General features: G+C 39.9%; 1 protein-coding gene across 2 annotated transcripts in view; it reads right to left on the bottom strand.

The window, feature by feature from the left end:
- Positions 1–21,906, bottom strand: part of ACER3 (alkaline ceramidase 3) — a 133,479-nt gene extending 111,573 nt beyond the window's left edge. For both annotated transcript variants that reach the window (XM_040258905.1, XM_040258906.1), the window contains exon 1: positions 21,691–21,906. In XM_040258905.1, the coding sequence (XP_040114839.1) occupies positions 21,691–21,793 (103 nt within the window). In that variant the 5' untranslated portion in view covers positions 21,794–21,906. The remainder of the gene's footprint in view (positions 1–21,690) is intronic.
- Positions 21,907–23,922: the final 2,016 nt, after the last annotated feature.

The following is a 23,922-nucleotide window of genomic DNA, read 5'->3' as shown; positions in this document are numbered from 1 at the left end:
TTTTCTGTCCATGGAATTCTCCAGGCAGAATACTGGAGTGGGTTGCCATTTCCTTCTCCAGGGGATCTTCCCAATCCAGGGATCAAACCCACGTGTCCTACATTACAGGCAGATTCTTTACCATCTGAGCTACCAGGGAAGCCCTAATTAAACAAATATGTACCTTTAAATAAATGTCTGACATGAAGTACATGCTCGACAAATATTTGTTGAATGTATCACCTGAAGAATAAATTCCTTTGTTTCCCTTCAGTTCCTAGCATGACTAAGTTTACTCACATCATTCTTTAATACACTTTAACAATTGAATCATTCATAAAACATGTATTCTTTGCCCAATAAAAGATAGGTATCATGTTAAGTACTAAAGATACAGGGATGAATAAAAATCAGATATGCTCTGTCCATAAGAGTTTCAAATAAGAATGCAGGAAAGTTGATAAATAAAAGGATGAAAAAGATAATTTATAACTACTACAGGGGAAGAAAAAGCTGGTATTGCTATCATAATATCAGACAAATAGAACTTTAAAATAAAAAGTACTATAAAAATAGGGATTCAGTATACCAGCAAGATATCATAACCCTAATCACATATGTGTCTAATTTAACTGCATAGCTTCAAAACACTTAAAACAAAAACTAACAGAATAACATAGGGGAAATTATCAAATCCATCCACCTACCCATCTCAATGTTTGAAAAATAAAACAACTTTTCTCATCCTACTCTCCACACCACCCTCACCCCCAAATTAGCAGGGTTCCAGAACATTTTAATACCACAAGTGGTTTAAACAAGTAAATATTAGCACTAACAGATGTAAGGACACTACAATAATTTGAGGGTCTTTCACATCTAGCCATTATAGAGTAACTGGGACTGGACTTTCTCTTGCTGTCAACAACTAGAAAAGAGGTCAGAAGATAGGAAAAAAAGTCTTTCAGTCACTGAACAACAAGGTAGTGCAGAAATGTGACCTTTGAGAAAAGGGAAGCAAATGAGGTGAGTGATAAGCTTAACCCAATTTTTTGGAGGACACACTTTCCACACCATGGTGTAAGAAAAGGAAATTCAAACACAGTACAGCCATCTCATTAAACTGAGGAGACAGAGATTAGACTTTAGAAAGACAGAGACATTAAGATTTAGAGGACAGAATACCAAAGGAGAGAGGTAGCTCTGCAGAGAAAGAGGTCCAAAACTCTTCAAGGGATCCTCTTGAGTCTATTGTTGAATACTAAGCAGCACATGCACACAGTGAGACTCCACTAGGCAGAGGAAAGAACTGGGGGGAAACTACTATAGAGCTATAAAGAACAGCTAACAAAGTAGACAGACAGAAGAGAGATCACAGAATGCATTCAATCCCTAAGGCATGCGATAGGGATCCCAGAAATGTCCTGCTTTGTGATGAAGCAAAACTAGCAAAAGAGTAAAGACAACAGCTCTAACCCCACCCCAAAACATGTTTTAAAACAAGCCATGAAAGGACAAGCTGACCAGAAATTTAATCACTGGCCAAAAAGAAGCCAAACACCCTTTTAAAGAAGACAACAAAAACAGTCTAGTCGTTCAACATCACATTACAATTCCAACATCCAAAAGAAATTGCTATTTAAGTTTAAAAAGCAAGAAAATCAGTCAAAAGAAACTACTTAGAAATGACAGTGATAAAAAAGTGGCAAAGATTTTTTTTTAATATTTATTTATATTTGACTGTATCAGGTCACATGGGAATTTCTGTCACAGTACACGTGCTTGATTTATGGACTCCAGAGCAGACAGGGTCAGTAGCTTCACTGCACAGGAGGAGCTGCCCCATGGCATATGGGATTTTAGTTCCCCCACCAGGGATCAACCAACTCAATGCACATGCGTTTGAGCAAGATCCGTGAGTTGGTGACGGACAGGGAAGCCTGGTGTGCTGCAGTCCATGGGGTTGTAAAGAGTCAGACATGACCGAGCGACTGAACTGAATTGAACCAGGGATCAAACCCATGTCCCCTACAATGCAAGGTGGATTCTTAACCACTGGGCCACCAGAGAAGTCCCCTGAAACTGGCAAAAAGTTTACACCAGCTATTATAACTATGTTCAAGAACCTAAAGAAAAACATGCAAATAAAGAGGAGAGAAATGTAATAACAAGTTTCTGTTTTCAGTAATGACAAAGTAAGATCTTACTGTCTAATTCTTCTTCATAAAAATGGTAAACTCTGGAATAATACTAAGAGAGACTTTACATGAAAGCACTGGAGAGTATGAGAAGCAGACTCTAATGGAGAGTATATACTTGAAGAAGGGGAGCTGTACAAAGCGAGTTCCTATTTACCCAGCTTTCGGCCTTGGGCAAAGTACACCACACAAAGAGCAGTAGAATACAACACTACAGGCTTTCTAGCCTGGGAAACCAAGAAACTGAAGTCAGAAGAAACATGACCGCTAAGAGAATGGAGAAATCCTTAAAGCAACAACACTAAGAAGGCTATCTCCAAATTCTGTCTGCTTATATTTGTACCATTAGAGAACCCCACATGTGCGTGACAAATTGAAAGAAGTTCAGCTAAAGGCAAAAGAGACAATGGCCAAAAAATAAGAACTTACAGTTCAACTCAAGTCAGTCAGGATAACTGTCAATTAAAACCAAAGAAACAACACTCACCAGGAAAAAACCCAACAAAAAAACCAGAATCTCCACAATTTAACATTCTTAATATCCAAAATAAAATCTAAAATTATTTAACATAGGAAGAACTAGGAAAATGAAACACATTCTTAAGAGAAAAGAGTATCAACTGATGAATCTCCAGATCACCCAGGCAGACAAGGGCTTTAAAGCAGATCTAATACCAATCTTCAAGAAATTAAACCAATGACAAGACAAAATATGCTAACAACAATGAAAAGAGGGAATTCATGGAGAAAAACAGAAATGATTTTAAAAAGCACTAAATGGAAGTTCTAAAATTGAAAAAATGCAGTATCAGAAATAAATTATTCACTTAAAAAATGACAGGAAACAGAATTGTAAAGTAAAAATTAAAAATAAATAAATAAAATTTTAAAAAAAAGGCAAAAAAAAAAAATGACAGGAAAAAAAGTGAACCTGAAGACAGATTAATCAAAATTATCCAATCTGCACATGCATAGAGAGAAAAAAATATTTTTACAATATTTTTGTAAAATGAACTGACCTTGAAAGGCCTGTTAGATGACATCAAACAGTCCAACATACTTGAACTAGAAACAAATGGTAGGAGAGAGAGACTGAGGCAGAAGAGAATATGTAAAGACTGACCAAACTTTTCTAAAATATGGTTAAAGATAGAAGCCTATAGGCATAAGATGCTAGACTTGCTGAAGGGAAATGATACCAGAAGGAAATACAGATCCCAGACAGGAAAGAAAAACATTAGAAATGGTAAACCCCCAGCTAAGTACAAAAGTTAATATTATGCCTTTTTCTTTCAATTTACTTGTAACTTTCTTACTTTTACCATATAGTTGTTGTAACGTTCATAACACACGTGTAAGTGAAAGTCTCTCAGTCATGTGTGACTCTTTGTGACCCTATGGACTATACAGTCCATGGAATTCTCCAGGCCAGAATATTGGAGTGGGCAGCCTTTCCCTTCTCCAGTGGATCTTCCCAACCCAGGGGTCAAACCCAGGTCTCCCACATTGAAGGCGGATTCTTTGCCAGCTGAGCCACAAGTGAAGCCCATAATATATTAGATATAATAATAAAAAAAAAACTGCAGCATAAAAACAAGGAAAGTAGGATATGGACCTATACAACTGACTTATTCTATACATTTCTAAATTTTTCATGAAGTGGGCAGTGAAAAGTTAAGGATATACACTGTATCCCTCAAGAAACCACTAAATAAATACTACAGATGAAATGTCAATAGGAAAAGGAAAGTTAAAATTCTCAAAAAGTAAAAAAAAAAAAGAAATTAAAATAAGAAAGAACAGAGAACACTAACATAAAAATAATAAAACGGTAGACCCATAACCAACCATCAGAGATAAACCTGCTGGTCTGCTGTCCTGTTGATAATATTTTTTGTTACTTGTTCAGAGTTTTGTTTTTAAAAGAGAAATACTTGCGATATTTCTCTGTTAGAAGAGCTTTGGGATTCTCCTTCTCCCTTCACACTTAAAAGTAAAACTGATTTCTAATGGATTTCTTACTTAAAAAGTTTTGAGGGATGCTGTTTTTTAATTCAACAATTAGTGTTTAGATCAACCAATACGAGAGCAGCAACTGAAGAATAATAATGGCTCAAGGTGGGACTGAGATAACAGCAAGCAGAGAAAGATAAAAATGACCTTCACCTGGGTCCCTCTAAGGAGCCTGCCTGTTTCTACACTGTTCAGAACTATGTACTTCAAACTGTTTATACTGAGAGAATCTTCAGGTTATTAGAAGGCATGCAAGACAACTGTATAACAGAACTGTAAGGATTTCTTTCCTCTTGCAGTTACTCTGAGGTTCTATTGATTATTAAGATGCATAGTATGTGTGCTGAGTTAATTTCTACCTAGAATTCAAGGGTTCTGGTTTTGAGAGTCTGATCAGGTTAAAATCTTAACCTGATCTGAGGAAAGAGTTTTTTCCTTTGCAAGAATTACAACTATGTTGGTGAGGGGAGGTGTTCTTAGACTGTAAGCAAATTAGCAAACATTCTATAAGGAAACTGGTATATCATCTTCAGAAGTATCAAAGTCATAATGGTCAAAAAAAACTTTAGGAACTATTCCAGACAGAATGAAACTAAACAGATGTGAGATCTAAATGTAACATGTGATTCTGGACTAGATACTCTTGCTAGTAAGGGTGTTTTTGGGAAAACTAAAAATAAAAGTTAAATGGGATTATAGGATTAGATGGCAGTAATATATCAATGTTCACTGTCTGATTTTAATGGCTGTATTGTGGTTATTGTAGGACAACATCCTCCTTTGAAGGAAATATTCAATGAAGTATGAGGGGTAACAGAGGATTATGTTGGTGACATACCTTCAAATGGCTCAAAAAAAAGTTATTTGCACTGTATTTGAAACTATTCTTTACATTGGAGATTGCTTTCAAGGTTGTTTTTTTTTTTTCCCTAAGCAGATACAGCTATAGATTAACATATTTATATAATTACTTTCCATGCAAAGAATCAGGAAAATGTGACCCAACACCGGGGGAAAAACATCAGACCTAGAAATCATGAACAGCAGAACTAGTAGATGAGGATTTAAAACACCTATTACGAATGTGTTCAAGGATTTAAAAAAAAAAAAAAACATGAATACGACAAAGAGAAATACATAAACTATTTTTAAAATTAAATGAAACTTTTATAGCTGAAAAATGCAGTATCTGAAATTTTAAAATTCATTGTATGAGATTAACAGAAGGATCAGTGAACCTGAAACTGAGGAAATAGAACCTATAAAAAGTGAAGCACAAAGAGAAACAGGCAAGAAAAAAAAAAGAATCAAAGGACAAGTAAGATAATAACTATTTAACACATGTATAGGACTTGCCTGTTGGTCCAGTACCGCACTCCCAACCCAGGGGGCCTGGGTACAATCCCATGTGCCACAACCAGAGATCCTGCATGCCGCAACTAAGACCCAGAGCAGCCAAATAAATAAATTAAAATATTTAAATAAATAAATTTGTAAAAGATTATTAAAAACACATGTATAATTGGTACTAGAAAAAGGAGAAAACAGAAAACAAAGTAGGAAAATATTAAAGCTATACTGACTTAAAATACTCCAAATTTTATTTTTTAAAAAATCAATCCACAGGCCTAAGAAGATAAACTTCAAGCAAGATTACCCCACACAAACCACCATTAACATCACCACATTATCACTAAGGAACATAACAATAAACTACTGAGATGAAAGATAAAAGAGAAAACTCCAAAAGCAGATAAAGAAAAATGGCAAAGGGAATAAAGATAGCAATAAATTATGACTCCCTAAACAAACAAACAAATAAAAGCCAAACTAGAAGACAATCTAACAAGTTGTTAGCTGCTGAAAGAAAATAACTATTCAACAAGAATTCTACACCCAGCAGAAATGTTTCAAATAGGAAGGTGGAAAAAGGACATTTTCAGACAAACGTAAACTGACAAAATTTATTACCAAGAGAAGTGTATTACTATATGACAAGTTCAAGTATACAATTTAAGGTTATCACATTCTACATTCAGTTCAGGTCAGTTGCTCAGCTGTGTCCAACTCTTTGCAACCCAGGAAACTGCAGCATGCCAGGCCTCCCTGTTCCATCACCAACTCATGGAGTTTACTCAAGCTCATGTCCACTGAGTCAGTGATGCCATCCAACCATCTTATCCTCTCTTGTCTCTTTCTCCTCCCGCCCTCAATCTTTCCCAGCATCAGGGTCTTTTACAATGAGTCAGTTCTTCGCATCAGGTGGCCAAAGTATTGCAGTTTCAGCTTCAGCATCAGTCCTTCCAATGAATATCCAGGACTGGTCTCCTTTAGGATGGACTGGTTGGATCTCCTTGCAGTCCAAAGGACTCTCAAGAGTCTTCTCCAACACCACAGTCCAAAGGCATCAATTCTTCGGTGCTCAGCTTTCTTTACAGTCTAACTCTCACAGCCATACATGACTACTGGAAAAACCATAGCCTTGACTAGATGGACCGTTGTTAGCAAAGTAATGTCTCTGCTTTTTATTTTATTTTATTTTGTCTCTGCTTTTTAATAAGCTGTCTAGGTTGGTCATAGCTTTTCTTCCAAGGAGCAAGCGTCTTTTAATTTCACGGCTGCAGGCACCATCTGCAGTGATTTTGTAGCCCAAAAAAATAAAGTCTGTCACTGTTTCCAGTGTTTCCCCATCTATTTGCCATGGAGTGATGGGACCAGATGCCATGATCTTAGTTTTCTGAATGCTGAGTTTTAAGCCAACTCATACATTACAATGGAGAAGGCAATGGCAACCCACTCCAGTACTCTTGCCTGGAAAATCCCATGGACAGAGGAACCTGGTAGGCTGCAGTCCATGGGGTCGCTAGGAGTCGGACATGACTGAGCAACTTCACTTTCACTTTCCACTTTCATGCACTGGAGAAAGAAACGGCAACCCACTCCAATATTCTTGCCTGGAGAATCCCAGGGACGGGGGGGCCTGGTGGGCTGCCGTCTATGGGGTCGCCCAGAGTCGGACACGACTGAAGCGACTTAGCAGCAGCAGCAGCATACATTACAACATTATACATTAAGTGGTATAATATTATTTGAGGGTAAACTATAATAAAGATATATACTGTAAACTCCACAGCAAACTACAATGAAATTAAAGACAGAAGTAGTGGAAAAGCTAGCAAACAGGATGAAATAAAACAACTAAACACACACACACCCCTAAGTTAATTTAAAAGAAGTCAGGTAAAGTGTGAGGGAAAAAAAGCCCCCCAAAAGAGATGAAAACATACAAAATAAATAGCAAGATGTTAACTTAATCACAGTGATGATTACATTAAATGTCAATTAACTACATGAACTCATTAAGAAACAGAAATCATCAGAGAGTTTCCTGGTTGCCTAATGGTTAGAGTTCAGCCCCCCTGATTGGTGGAAGAAACTGAGATTTTGCAAGCTGCACAGCATGTCCCCCTCCCCTGCCCTGGCAAATAAACAAACAAAAACATCAGACTAGACAAAAAAAAAAAAGAGAGAAGAGAGGGAGAGAGCCAACTATAAGTGACTATAAGCAAAGCACTTTAGGGGACTTCCCTAGTGGTCCAGTGGTTAAGAATCCACCTGCCAATACAAGAAACGTGTGTTGGATCCCTGATCCAGGAAGTTTCCACCTGCTATGAGGGAACCAAGCCTGTAGGCCACAACTGAGCACCTAGAGCCCATGTTCCACAACAAAAGAAGCCACTGTAATTAGAAGCCCAACTGCAACTAGAAAGTAGCTGCCACTCACCACAACTAGAAAAAGTATGAGCACAGCAACAAAGACCCAGCATAGCCACATTAATTAATTAAAGTAAATAGATAGAGAGGATAAAATTAAAAGGATAGAAAAGTACCATACCAATACAAGTTATAAGAAAGATAAATGGCTACATTAATATTAGACAAATAGACTTCAGAATATTAGGATATTGCCAGAGAAAAAAGAGTACATTTCATAATGATAAAAGGTGAGTACACCTCAAGATTACACCATGAAGTGTATATGCCTAAAAATGTAGCATCAAAGCATATAAGAATAGAAAGGAGATATAGGAAAATACACTACTATAGTTGTAGTATAGTATTTGTGATTCCAATATTCCTCTTAATAATTAATAGAGGTACACAGATATATCAGTTAATATACAGGAAATCAGTCCTGAATGTTCACTGGAAGGACTGATGCTGAAGCTGAAACTCCAATACTCTGGCAATCTGATGTGAATAACTGACTGATTAGAAAAGATCCTGATGCTGGGAAAGATTGAGGGCAGGAGGAGAAGGGGATGACAGAGGATGAGATGGTTGGATGGCATCACCAACTCAATGGACATGAGTTTGAGTAAGCTCCAGGAGTTGGTGATGGACAAGGAGGCCTGGTGTGCTGCAGTTCATGGGGTCACAAAGAGTCGGACAAGACTGAGCGACTGAACTGAACTGAACTCATACGGAAGACTTAAACAACACTATCAACCAATTTGACCTGACATTTATAGAATTACTACATGCATAAAGAGCAGAATATAAATTATTTTCAAATTCATGTGGAACATTCACCAAGTATACAATATGAAAAGCCATGCTGCTGCTGCTAAGTCGCTTCAGTCGTGTCCGACTCTGTGCGACCCCATAGATGGCAGCCCACCAGGCTCCGCCATCCCTGGGATTCTCCAGGCAAGAACACTGGAGTGGGCTATGAAGAGCCATAAAACAAGCCAAAAAGTTTAGAATAATTTAATAATGTTTTCTGAACATAATGAAATTAAACCAGAAATCACTAACAACAAAAAAAAACACAACTTGCAAATTTCAAATATTCGGAAATTAGACAAAATAATCAATAGTTTATTTCTACATCCCATGTGATTTCTTCTTTAACCTATGAGTCACTTAAAACAAATCATAGGAAGAATAGAAAAAAAGCATATAAAAATGTGTGGTACACAGTTACGGTATACTAAGAAAAATTTGTAACTATAAATGGTTCTGTTTTGAAAAATAAGGTCGACAATTAGTATTCTAAGCTTATACCTCATAAAACTAAAAAAAAAATACACTGAGTAAGAAATAAGAAGGCAAAAAGAGAATAGAATTAAAAAATGGAGAAAATTAACATATTAGTAGCAAGAGGTTGTATATCCGCCATGATAAACAACATTTAATAAACCACTAGGATAATTAATTAACAAGAAAGAGAGAATATACAGGTTACCAATATGAAGAATGAAAGAGCAGAGATCACCTTATATTCTATAGGCATTAAAAGAGCAATAAGAGAATACCAGAAAATTCAACAATTTACATAAACTTAATTTCTTGAAAAATACAATCTATAAAAAACTGACAAAAGAAGCATAACAAAAAACAAAATTATAGACCATTATCTCTCACAAAGACACAAAATCCTTACCAAAAACACAGCTGACCATTGAACAACACAGGGTTAAGGGCACCAACCCTCCAAGCAGTCAAAAATCTAAGAACTTTACAGTCACACTCCACTGATGGGCTCTGTGCCCATGGATTCCATATTGGCAGATTCAACCAACCACAGGCCATGCAAGTACTGTAGCACATATTCACTGGAAAAAAAATCCCCATAAAAGTAGACCCACACAGTTCAAATCCATGTTGTTTAAGGGGTAACTGTACTGCATGTCAAAATGTACTGCAAATCAAACCCAGACATAGATGTAGATGATAATACATCATATGCAAATGGGCCAGAGAGGCAAAGTTGGTCCATCAGTGAAAAAAAAAAATCAATTTCATTCATCATCATAAAGGACAAAATCACTTCAATAGATATAGAGTACTATTTGACAAAATTCAAAACCCACTCATGATAAAACTCAAGCAAGCAAGTCAGGAAAAGAAAATAATTTCCTCAATAAGAGGTCTAAAAAAAAACCTAGACTTTATCTAATAATAACAACAAAAAAACCCCATCATATCTAATAATGAAACATTTAAGGCTTTCCTCCTTAAAGGAGGAAAGACAAAGCTTTCTGCTCATGTCACTTCTACTCAACAATGTACCAGAAGGACCTAGCCCATGTAATAAGGCAAGAAAAAAATGCAAAAAGATTGAAAAGAAGGAAGTGAAACTTTCTATTCACAGATTACATGATTGTTTCCTTAGTGACAAATAATTAATAAGCAAGTTCAGCAAGGCAGAAGATAGAAGGATGATAAACAAAAATCAATTTAAAGTCTTTATGCTAGCAACAAACAATGAGAAACATAAAAGCTTAAAAATACAATTTATAAGAACATCAAAAAATATAAAACACTTAGAAATAAATTTAGCAAGATGTTTAAGACCTCCACAATGTAAACTATTGACAGAAATTAAAGGAGACCTACATACATGGAGAAATAAAAGATGGTGGATTATAAGACTCACATTTTTAAGATGTCTGTTTTCCCCAACTGATTTATAGATATAACACAATTCCAGTAGGCTTTTAAAATAAAAACTGATGCATTATCTATTTTATTTAACAGATTACCTCAAAACTTAGCAGCTTAAAACATCAAACAATTTTACATCACATAATTTGCTTCAAAAATATGGAAGCAGTTCCGATTCAGGATCTTTCCTGGGGGCACAGTCAAAATGCTGGCCAGCTCCAAAGTCTTCTGAAGGCCTAAATGGACATGGAAGATCAACTTTCAAGACAGTTAATTCTCCTGGCTATTGGCTGGAGGCCTCAGCTCCTCACTACATAGACTTCTTCATGACATGAGGGCTTGCTTCCCCCAAAATGAGTGATCCAAGAAAGAGAACAAGAGGGAAGTAGTCATGCCTTTTATAACCTAGTATGCAAAGTTTCATCACATTACTTCTAATTTATTTAGAAACAAGGCAAGTAGTCATGCCTTTTATAACCTAGTATGCAAAGTTTCATCACATTACTTCTAATTTATTTAGAAACAAGGCACTAAATTTGGCCCACACTCAGGAGAAGGTATAATAATTAAATTTTATCTCTTAAACAGAGAAGTAGCCAAGGATTTGTGCACATACAGTGAAATTCTAAACAATAGTTAAGAGAAAAATCAACTAACTTCCAATGTAAGTAATTCTCAGGAACATGGATGATACTAAGGACCACAATTTGAGTGAAAAAAAAAAAGTTGCAGAAGAACATATAAAAGCAAACTTTCACTCACATAAAAAGTAAAACAAGCAAACAAACTGTGTTTTTTAGGAATGCATGAGTGGTAAAAGGCTAGGAAATGAAACACTGAATTAAGGTAGTGGTTACTTCTGAAGAAAAAGAAGACAAGCTGAGGGAAGGGCAAAAAAGGGCCAAATGTTTACCTAATTATGGCTGCTCTTAACCAAAGAATAGTCATGCTTTATCAAGGTCATAATTCTCTTCAACTGGCAAGCTCTAAATTGGGCATTCCTACAGTAGCGAGATGGGGAAACAGTGGAAACAGTGTCAGACTTTATTTGGGGGGGCTCCAAAATCACTGCAGATGGTGACTGCAGCCATGAAATTAAAAGACGCTTATTCCTTGGAAGGAAAGTTATGACCAACCTAGACAGCATATTCAAAAGCAGAGACATTACTTTGTCAACAAAGGTCTGTCTATTCAAGGCTATCGTTTTTCCAGTGGTCATGTATGGATGTGAGAGTTGGACTGTGAAGAAAGCTGAGCACCAAATAATTGATGCTTTTGAACTGTGGTGTTGGAGAAGACTCTTGAGAGTCCCCTGGGCTGCAAGGATATCTAACCAGTCCATTCTAAAGGAGATCAGTCCTGGGTATTCATTGGAAGGACTGATGCTGAGGCTGAAACTCCAATACTTTGGCCACCTCGTGCGAAGAGTTGACTCATTGGAAAAGCCTCTGATGCTGGGAGGGATTGGGGGCAGGAGGAGAAGGGGACGACCGAGGATGAGATGGCTGGATGGCATCACCGACTCGATGCACATGAGTTTGGATAAACTCCGGGAGTTGGTGATGGACAGGGAGGCCTGGCGTGCTGCGATTCATGGGGTCGCAAAGAGTCGGACACGACTGACTGACTGAACTGAATTGAACTGTACAATAAGATATTCTGAGAGACCACAGTCACATAACTTTTATTACAGTATATTGTCATAAGTGTTCTATTATTAGCTGTTATTCATCTCTTAATGAGCTTAATTTATAAATTGGATTTTATCTTAAGTGTGTATAAGGAAAAACAGTACATACAGTTGACCCTTGAAGAAAAACAGGCTAGAATGGTGCAAATCCACTATATGTGGATTTTTTTCAATAAATACATACTACAATACTACACAATCCAGTTGGCTGAAACCATAGATGCAGAACCAGGGATATAGAGGGCTAACTGTAAATCAGTATGTGGATTTTCAACTATATAGAGGACTGCAGTTGTTCAAGGGTCTACCATATATGGCTATTTCAGGCATCCCTTGAGGGTCTTGGAACATAAGGAAGGTCTACTATAGAGGGCTGTTTCAGGTATCCCTTAAAGGTCTTGGAACATAAGGAAGGACTACTATATTACAACTAATTACTAAATATAGTTGTCATCCAGTGGCTAAGTTGTATCCAACTTTTTGAGACCCCGTGGACTGCAGCACACCAGGTTCTTCTGTCCTCCACTATTGCTCAGAGTTTGCTCAAATTCATGTTCACTGAGTTGGTGATGCTATCTATCTATCTCATCCTCTGCCATCCCCTTCTGCTTTTGCCTTCAATCTTTCCCAACATTAGAATCTTTCCCAATAAGTTGGCTCTTTGCATCACATAGCCACCGTATTGGAGCTTCAGCTTCAGCAACAATCCTTCCAATGAATACACGGGTTGATTTCTTTTAGGAATGACTGGTTTGATCTCCTTGCTGTCCAAGGGACTCAAGAGTCTTCTCCAGCACCGCACTTCAAAAGTATCAATTCTTTGGCATTCAGCCTTCTTTATGGTCCAATTTTCACATCCATACAAGACTACTAGAAATACCTTAGCTTTGACTATACAGACCTGTGTCGGCAAAGTGATATCTTTGCTTTTTAATACTCTGTCTAGGTTTGTCATAGCTTTCCTTCCAAGGAGCAAGCATCTTTTAATTTCATGGCTGCAGTCACTGTCCACAGTGATTTTAGAACCCAAGAAAATAAATTCTGTCACTGTTTCCACTTTCTCCCCTTCTATTTTGCCATGAAGTGATAGAACCAGATGCCATGATTTCAGTTTTTTGAATGTTGAGTTTCAAGCCAGCTTTTTCACTCTCCTCTTTCACTCTCATCAAGAGGATCTTTAGTTCCTCTTCACTTTCTGCCATTAGAGTGGTATCATCTGTGTATCTGAGGTTGCTGCCATTCTTCAGTAGTCTTGATTCCAGCTTGTGATTCACCCAACCTGACATTTCACATGACATGCTCCACATATGAGCTTCCTTTGTAGCTCAGTTGGTAAAAATCTGCCTGCAATGCAGGAGACCTGGGTTCAGTCCCTGGGTTGGGAAGATCCCCTGAAGAAGGAAATGGCAACCCACTCCAGTATTCTTGCCTAGAGAATCCCATAGACAGAGGAGCCTGGCAGGCTATAGTCAACAGGGTCTCAAGAGTCAGATATGACTTAGCGACTAAACCACCACCACTCCACATGTAAGTTAAATAAGCAGAGTGACAATATACAGCCTTGTCATACTCCTTTCCCAATTTGGAACAGTCAGTTGTTCCATGAGTGGTTCTAACTGCTGCTTTTTGACCTGCATATAGGTTTCTCAAGAGTCAAGAAAGGTGGTCTGGTACTTTCACCTCTTAAGAATTTTCCACGGTTTGTTGTGATCCACACAGTCAAAGGTTTTCGCCTGGTCAATGAAGCGGAAGTAGATGTTTTTCTAGAATTCCCTTGCTTTCTCCATGATACAACAAATGTTGGCAATTTGATCTCTGGTACCTCTGCCTCTTCAAAACCCAGCTTGTACTGGGAATTTCTTGGAATTTCTCTGGAATTTCTTGGATCACCTAACTGCTGAAGCCTAGCTTGAAGGATTTTTAACATAACCTTAATAGTTTGTGAAATGAGAATAACTGTATGGTAGTTTGAACATTCTTCGGCATCATCTTTCTTTGGAATTGGAAGGAAAACTGACCTTTCCCAGTCCAGTGGCCACTGCTGAGTTTTCCAACTTGCTGGCATATTGAGTGGAGCACGTTAACAGCATCATCTTTTAGGATTTGAAATAGCTCAGTTGGAATTCCATCACCTCCACTAGCTTTGTTCGTAGTAATGCTGCCTAAGGCCCACTTGACTTCACACTCCAGGATATTTGTCTCTAGGTGAGTGACCACATCATCATGGTTATCTGGGTCATTAAGACCTTTTTTGTATTGTTCTTCTGTGTATTCTTGCCACCTCGTCTTAATCTCTACTGTTTCTGTTAGGTCCTTACCATTTATTTCTGTCTTTATTGTGCCCATCCTTGCATGAAGCATTTCCTTGGTATCTTCAATTTTCTTGAAGAGATTTCTAGTCTTTCCTATTCTGTTGTTTTCCTCTATTTCTTTGCATTGTTCATTTAAGAAGGCTTTCTAAATATAGACCAAAGTCTAAATGATAGTTTGGCTTGAGCTTGGCCTAGGTATCAGGAACAAATGAAAATTGTTTCCAAAATGAAAATGTAATACGTTCAATTTTAAATTCAATTTGGCTCATGACCCAGGACAATCATTTTCAAACTTTTCTTCACATGCAGTGTTTTTGGCCTGTTACTCCTTGGGGCAGGGTTGGGGAAGAGAGTGGTGAGCAATACCTAACTTGATTTTCAAGTTAGAATCCTAGATTCCAGTACCACCCCTATGATCCTGAGCAAGTCATCTGTCCTTTTGAACTTGATTTCTTACCTACAAACAGGGATAACACTTACATCACATAGAAAAAAAAAATTAATAGTGCTTTGTGAACTATAAAGTCTTGCTTCTCCAAGTATAATCTCCAGACTTGATAGTTTATAAGACTTGATAGTAATGACTTGATAGCTTATAAGAGATGCAGAATCTAAGGCTACATTCCAGACTTACTGCACTGGAATATGCATTTTAACAAGACCTCTAGGTAATTCACATGCACATGAAAATCTGAGCAGCACTACTGTAAAGCACTCTATAGTTGTTAGGTATTTTCACCACAAAAAAATAGTTCATTAGGCATGCTTTTTGTTCTGAGGAAGTCCTATGACCTGGTAACTCATTAACAACATGACGTCAACAAGATATGACATCATCCTCCTCAGCTCTACCATTTCCCATGCTGAGAAACAACTGAATGTGGATTCTGGTCTAGGTTTCATAACTAATTTGCAATATAACCTTGGGCAAATCACGTTAACTCTCAAGGTTCTTCTCTTTATATGTAAAATGAGGTTAGACCACTAGTTATGAACCTGAGGTCCCTGGACTCACCGGAGTCTGAAAAAGTAGTAGTGGAAGGAGGCAAGATAGTATGAGTTAAGAGGATAGCTTTAGAATTAGATGGCCCTCGGGTCACTTAAGCTCTGCCACTTAATAGTCTGTGACCTAGGGCAAGTTACTTAACCTTCCTAAACTTTAAAAGAGTTATAAGGATTATAATAATCATTCTTATAAGATAATATACACACAGAGTTTTGCACATTAAGTGTCCTATAATGTTCAGTTCAGTTCAGTCACTCAGTCGTGTCCGACTCTTTGCGACCCCATGAATCACAGGCACGCCAGGCCTCCCTGTCCATCACCAACCCCCAGAGTTCACTCAGACTCGTGTCCATCGAGTCAGTGATGCCATCCAGCCATCTGATCCTCGGTCGTCCCCTTCTCCTCCTGCCCCCAATCCCTCCCAGCATCAAAGTCTTTTCCAATGAGTCAACTCTTCGCATGAGGTGGCCAAAGTACTGGAGTTTCAGCTTTAGCATCATTCCTGTTAGCTTTTATTATTTCTATTGGCTATTTTTCAATATCTCAAAAGTCAAATTTATCTGAAATAATGCTACAAAGAAAATATGCTGCTTTTCTTTGGACTAGAATTATATCAATACATTAAGGTAATATATTATCTTACATATCTCATATGAATCAATACAGTGTAGTAACATATCGACAGTCACATGTGCTTTTGATTATTTTAAATAGGGATAAAGTATATTAATAATTATAATTTATGTAGAATATTAAGTTATAATTTATATAAGAAAAATAATAAATTGCCCCAAAAAGAAAATAATAAAATATAAAATGCCTTTTTTCTAATGAAAAGGTTAAAATAGCTGCAATATCACCATATGAACCAGAAATTCCACTTTTGGGTCAAAGAGATATTTGTACACCCATGTCACAGCCTCACTATTCACTAGAGCCAAGAGGTGGAAGTAACCCATGTGTTCATCAGTAGATGAATGGCTAAGCAAAATGCAGTGTACACATATAATGAAATACTATTCAGCCTTTGGAAAGAAGGAAATTCTAATACATGGTACAAAATGCAACATAAGGGCATTATGCTAAATGAAATAAGCCAGTTGCAAAAAAAACCAAAAAACCAAAAAACCCACTGCTGATCCCACTTATATATATTCATAAAGACAGAAAGCAGAAGACTGGTTGCCAGGGTCTAGCGGTAGGGAGGAAGGAGAGAAATGGAGTTGTTAAATGGATTTGGAGTTTCAGTTCTGCAAGATGAAAAGAGTTACAGAAATTGGTTGTGCAATGATGTCAATGTATTTAACACTACAGAACTGTACAATGAAAAATGGTTACAATGGTAAATTTTATGTTATGTGTGTTTTTCCACAATGATTAATAAATAAGTATACAAATAGCTAGCTGTTCTTCCAGCACTAACACTGTAAAGCCCTTATGCATTAAGTTTTTAATAAGTAACCCCCTTCCTTGCATTCCAATGTATGCATATACTCATCACAGCAACTGAAACAATTTACTGGCCATCTCTGACTTATATACATTAAATCCAAACCCTTTGGTACCATGAATTTGGCCCTCCATTTGGCCTTCATTCTTCAGTGGTATTTCTGAGCCATGAGTCAGAGGCAATGCTGTTTGTGTGTCAGTAACTCTCAGAAAAAAGACTGTCTTCCTTAAGGTGACAGGGATACCACCTCCACCAAGCCCATAGAACCTCAGGGCCAAAAGAAGCCTGAAGTATGCTCAATTCCTAGAGGCCACTATTCAGAGAAGACAGTAGGAAAGGGCCTGGAAAAAGGAAGGAAAAGTGTGCAATAAAACACAAGTAGCACATGTGTATGGCAGAGGTAAGTGGTTAAAGCCTCTCTAGTCTCCTGCTGCACTGGCAACAAAGGATAGTTTATCCCTTTATCCGATCTAAGAGAATCCCATCATAACAGTGAAAGACTGAGGGTTGCCCTGCTTCCCTTCTGCCCAACTCCTGTGAACAGGATGGGGAGAGGGGAGCAAATCTGTAAGAAGAGCCAACACCTATCTAGCTTGAATAATCCTAGCCCAAGGCAAAGTCTGTTGGTGTTTAGTCACTGCGCATCTGCAAAGAGTCCGACACGACTGGATGACTGAACTGAACTGAAACAGGATGAGATGGTTGGATGGCATCAATAACTTAACAGACATGAGTCTGAGCAAACTCTGGGAGATAGTAAAGGACAGGGAAGCCTTGTGTGCTGCAGTCCATGAGGCCATGGGATCGCAAACAGTTGGACACAATTTAGTGACTGAAAAAAAAGTATGTTTTAACATTTTTTAATTTTTTCATATATTTATGACTAACAATGAGGATTTACAATGTTTGACAAAAACATGTAAAACTCACAGAACACTCATAACTTTTCTCATTGAATATTAAGACTGATTAGCTAGGTTTTAACTTGCATAGTCATTTGTATTGTCCCACCCTACTAAGCAAAGTGAGGACTGTCTGTACTTGTAAGTTCCAGCACATCAAGGTATTTAGTATTTCACAACTAAAGAGAAACCATCAAAGGGACTTCCTTAGTGGTCCAGTGGCTAAGATTCTGCACTCCCAATGTGGGTGGCCTGGGTCTGCTCCCAGGTCAGGGAACTAGATCCCACATGCTTCAACTAAGAGTTCACATACAGCAACTAAGACCCAGCCCCGCCAAATTAATCCACTTAAAAAAAAAAAACTATTAAAAAAAAAAGAGAGAGAAAGAAACTACGTTTTCCTTTGTTTGTTAAAATCCGCTTAAACAAAAAAGGAATATGAACTCAAATTGGATGATGTTAAGAAGATTGTATTTAAGGTTTATAGTGACTGAGAACTGCTGCCATCTTTACATGCAATTCCCCAAATGTGTTTTTAAATTACCCCAAATACACACACCCAATGCTGAGAGACAGGCTTCCTGAAGAGTTATTTAATTTGTTATCTGTGATAGTATACTACTTCATGCTTGTCCTCATCCCTTGCATGCTGGGCAAAACAATGAATACGTGATAGAAATAATATGGTATAGTAACTTTAGAGTCAGATCTCAACTTGAATATTATCTCTACCCGACTCTTCTGCAACCTTAAATTACTATTAGGGTTTCAATTTCTTAATCTGTGAAATAAGGATAATAATGCCTTCTTTATGGAATTATAGTAAATGTCAAAAAAGATAAGATATGAAGTACTTAGCAAACTGTGATACGTAGTAAGCACTTACATATAGCTATTATCACCATTATCATTATCCTTAATATTTCTATCATTATTGTAAATCTTTTAATCATGATAAAGTTGCTTTGCTTTAAGCACATTATTGTGCATGCATGCTAGTTGCTTCAGTCATGTCTACCTCTTTCTTAACCCATGGACTGTAGCCCACCAGGCTCCTCTGTCCACGGGATTCTCAGGGCAAGAATACTGAAGTAGGTTGCTATTTCCTACTCCATGGGATCTTCCTAATCCCAGGGATCAAAACTCATGTCTCCTGCATTGGCACGCAGATTCTTTACCACTGCACCACCTGGGGAGCCCAAACACATTATTAATTTGACTATTTTTCAAAGATAAAGTCTCATATTCAGATATGAATAGACACACACTACTTACTGGGTAAGAAGGCTGCCCTTAAATTCTTTTTCTACCATGGAAGATCATTTTCTTCCACAGTACATGTGCAAAGGGCAGCCAACACTCACTCATCCTCTTCTTGTACTCCCTGATACCTAGTCTGCTCAGAGTTTCCTCTTCTGAGGACATTAAGAACCAAAGCCATTTCCCATTTCTCAGAGCTATCAGAACAATAGTATCTTGCTCTCTCATATCTCACATGACTTAACTGTCAGTTTTCTCTTTTGATTCTAATCCTTGACTCTAAACGAACAGTCATTATTACCTATATTGACCCATAAAGCTGCAAAGGACCTAAAGTCCAACTGATTCCACCCCTTTTCTCGACCAAACAATTGTTTAGTTGCTAAGTCATGTCTGACTCCTCTGTAGCCCCATGGACTGTAGCCCACCAGGCTCCTCTGTCCATGGAATTTTCCAGGCAAGAATAGTGGAGAGTGCTGCCATTTTCTCCTCCCTAGATCTTCCCGACCCAGAGACCAAACCCAAGTCTCCTGCATTGGCAGGCGGATTTCTTTACCACTGAGCCACCAGCAAAGCCCACCAAACAATTAATTCCCTCTAAACTATTCTATGTGAGTTAGCCTAGCAAGGTCTGTTTTAACACTTTTAGTGACAGAAAGCCCTCTACCTCTCGAATCAATCCATTCAATGATTATACTTTTTAATTTTCCTTATGTTGAACCAAAATCTCTTCCCTTACAAGTAGTTTCCACCCATAGGCTCTAATTTCACATTGTAGAAAACTACAGTTTATCTATTCTATACTACAGCCCAATCAACATTTGAAGATTCCTGAGTTTCACTTTTGCACATCACACATTTCTAGTTCAGAAAGCACAATTTTAAGCCCCTTCTCTCATGGACCTCCTCTGGACCGTGTATGGGCTTGTCAAAGTGATCTAACAACAAACATGTAAAGCACTTCCTTTTCCAACATTTGAGCTGCCAAATAATTACACTACAAATGATCCCTTTGTCCATATCCATCCATTACTATGTAAAAATTATTAATTTAACTAGTAGTTCAGGAAAAGTAACTCTCAGCCTAAATCACAGTTTAAAGAAAATGGTACTAAGTAATTAACCTCTAATTAAAATAATTTATATTTTAAAAAATTTTTAAAAAATGGTACTAAAAGTCTTGAAAACAACCAGTTTTTGTTTTGTTTTTTTTAAAATCCTAGTCAATTACCGGGGAACACAATAAAGGAGGATCAGCAGGCATGAAAGTCTTGTCTCTTTCCCACAAAACCAAACACATGTCTGAGGGAAAAAGACCCAACAATGGGAAGGTTAGCTAAAAAAGGGTTTTGCTTCCTGTCCTGAGAAAGTTGAGCCAATTAAAAGAAGGCAGTAATAGTGAGCCAAAAAATATTCTCTGTACCTTGCCAGAAGCAGGTATCTGAAGGATCAAATATTGTGCTCTTAAAACTTGACCAAAGTAAACTACAAAAAAGAAGTGGCAGATTTTTCCTGAGCTCTCCTCGCCTGGCAAGAACGTCCATCTGGGGAATACACACGCAGAGCCCCAAGGGACCAGTCAGGGGCAGCAACTGGAAGAGGATTCTTCCCCAAGTCCTCAGTAGGTGCAGTCAGTGCAAGTACTGTCCTCAGAAGAACCCCTACCTTTGTCAGGTAGTCGGAGAGGAGGCAGGGTGGAGTAGGGACTGGAACCCTTGTGCCCTGAGGCCTGGCACGAGCCATAGCCGAACGATCGTACTCCGAGAGGAGGTGATCTCTGGTACCCGAAGATATCCCGGGTGGGAGGGGGCTGGGGGTACGGACAGGGGTCGGGATCTGACACTGACTGGGAAAACCGTTCCCTGTAAAGTGACCGAAGAGGTCTCACAGGAACAGAGAAAGAGGAAGGGAAAGACCGTATTTTCACGTATTTGGGGGAAGATTGAGCCAGGACCTGTTCCCTTCTCCTGCGCCCTTATGACGAAGGTGGTGACAGCAACAGTGGGAGCAGGTGTCCCGGGCCCTCATTCAAACGAGCAGAGTCCCCCACTGTCCCGAGCTCTTCTCGGGCTGCCCCCACTCGCCCCTCAGGCAGCGGAATCCCATTCCCAACCCTGCCCCTCGGGCTTTCTCCTTGGGTCCAGCAGGGGCTCTCCACTTCTCTTCCGCCCCCCAATCTCAAGGCCCCCCTCAAGGCGTCCAGACTGGCCCTCCTCACTCGCCACCTTGGATCGCTCTAGCTGCTGCCTTCCTCCGCAACATTCCCATTCCAGTCCCCTGGCCCGGGCTCCCCTACGCCACCTCCCCCGGCCAGGCCCGGTGCCTTCCCCGGCGGCCAGGTCCGCCCTCTGCCTTCCTCACGCGGCGTCTCGCCCTCAGACCGGCGCCCTCCCTCCCTCGCTCCCGCCTCAGGCCGGCACCCGCACTCACAGAACTCTGCGATGTACCAGGTCACCGCGTAGTTCTCCTCGCACCAGTCCAGCGTGGAGGTCGTTGGACCCCAGTAGCCCTCGCGGTCCCCGGCGGGGGCCATCGCGCGCGCCGCCGCCGCCGCCCAAGCGCTCCACTGGCTGCGATCGGCTCACCGGGCTCCCAGGCCGGCTCTGGCCCTGCTGGCGCGCTAGTCTAGCGTCCCGCCCGCCCTCCGTCCCCGAGGGGCGGGGCCCGGCGCCGTCAGCGACCCGCCGGGCCAGAGACCCCGCCCACCGCGGCCGGCGCAGAGCCCAGGCCGAGGGCCGGGGACCGCCCTGCCCCCTCCTTCCTCGGGAAGGGGTGTGACCTGGGCCGCCGGCCCCGCCTAGACACGCCCTTGGCTGTGGGTTAGACGTTCCTGACATCCCCGAGGCAGTTTTCTGTCGGAACCTCTGAGTTTCTGTAGGAGGGGCGGTTAATTTTATTGAGGCGGGGGTGGGATGAAGGCTGCAATCAAGCCCTGGCTTGATAAAACCTGTGCACGGATGCGCCTCAGTTTTTACTTGGTCACAGGCCTCCAGAGAAGCCCAGAAACCGACTACTCCAGCCCCGCCGGGGACTCCCGGGAAACAAACAATAATTTTCTGATAAAGGTATAAGTGTCAGTTCAGTCGCTCAGTTGTGTCCGACTGTTTGCGACCCCATGGACTGTCGCCCGCCAGATTCCTCTGTCTATGGGATTTCCCAGGCAAGAATACTGGAGTCGGTTTCCATTTCCTCCTCCAGGGTATCTTCCCCACCCAGAAATCGAACCCAGGTCTGCTGCATCTCAGGCAGATTCTTTACCATTTGAGCCACTGAGGAACAACAAACCCTGGTCCCAGAAAAAAGAAGGGGGAGAGGGCATTTTGAGAGCCTAAAACAACAGTGCAGTCAGAACGCTAAAACCTGCTTCCCTTTGGGCTTCCAAGCCGAGAAGTTTCCACCGTCTCAGTTCAGTTCAGTTGCTCAGTCCTGTCCGACTCTGTGCGACCCCACGAATCGCTGCACGCCAGGCCTCCCTGTCCACCACCAACTCCTGGAGTTCACTCAGACTCCCGTCCATAGAGTCAGTGATGCCATCCAGCCATCTGTTGTCCCCGTCTCGCCTGCCCCCAATCCCTTCCAGCATCAGAGTCTTTTCCAATGAGTCAACTCTTCGCATGAGGTGGCCAAAGTACTGGAGTTTCAGTTTCAGCATCATTCCTTCCAAAGAACACCCAGGGCTGATCTCCTTCAGAATGGACTGGTAGGATCTCCTTGCAGTCCAAGGGACTCTACAGTCTTCTCCAACACCACAGTTCAAAAGCATCAATTCTTCAGCACTCAGCCTTCTTTACAGTCCAACTCTCACATCCATACATGACTACTGGAAAAACCATAGCCTTGACTAGATGGACCTTAGTCAGCAAAGTAATGTCTCTGCTTTTGAATATGATATCTAGGTTGGTCATAACTTTTCTTCCAAGGAGTAAGCTAATTTCATGGCTGCAGTCACCATCTGCAGTGATTTTGGAGCCCAAAAAAATAAAGTCTGACACTGTTTCCACTGTTTCCCCATCTATTTCCCATGAAGTGATGGGACCAGATGCCATGACCTTCGTTTTCTGAATGTTGAGCTTTACCCCAACTTTTTCACTCTCCTCTTTCACTTTCATCAAGAGGCTTTTTAGTTCCTCTTCACTTTCTGCCATAAGAGTGGTGTCATCTGCATATCTGAGGTTATTGATATTTCTCCCAGCAATATTGATTCCAGCTTGTGTTTCTTCCAGTCCAGCGTTTCTCATGATGTACTCTGCATATAAGTTAAATAAGCAGGATGACAGTATACAGCCTTGACGTACTCCTTTTCCTATTTGGAACCAGTCTGTTGTTCCATGTCCAATTCTAACTGTTGCTTCCTGATCTGCATACAGATTTCTCAAGAGGCAGGTCAGGTGTTCTGGTGTTCCCATCTCTTTCAGAATTTTCCACAGTTTATTGTGATCCACACAGTCAAAGGCTTTGGCATAGTCAATAAACCGGAAAGCAATGTTTTTCTGGAACTCTCTTGCTTTTTCCATGATCCAGCGGATGTTGGCAATTTGATCTCTGGTTCCTCTGCCTTTTCTAAAACCATCTAGCAATCTATAATTGTGCCCTGTTCTTCAGGCAACCCACAGCCTCCCCTACTACCAGCTTCAAGACCTTAATACTTCACAGAGCTGCTGG

Source organism: Oryx dammah, unplaced genomic scaffold (genome assembly GCF_014754425.2).
Source record: "Oryx dammah isolate SB20612 unplaced genomic scaffold, SCBI_Odam_1.1 HiC_scaffold_17, whole genome shotgun sequence".
Classification (NCBI taxonomy): Eukaryota; Metazoa; Chordata; class Mammalia; order Artiodactyla; family Bovidae; genus Oryx; species Oryx dammah.
This window is presented reverse-complemented; position numbering and strand designations above follow the sequence as displayed.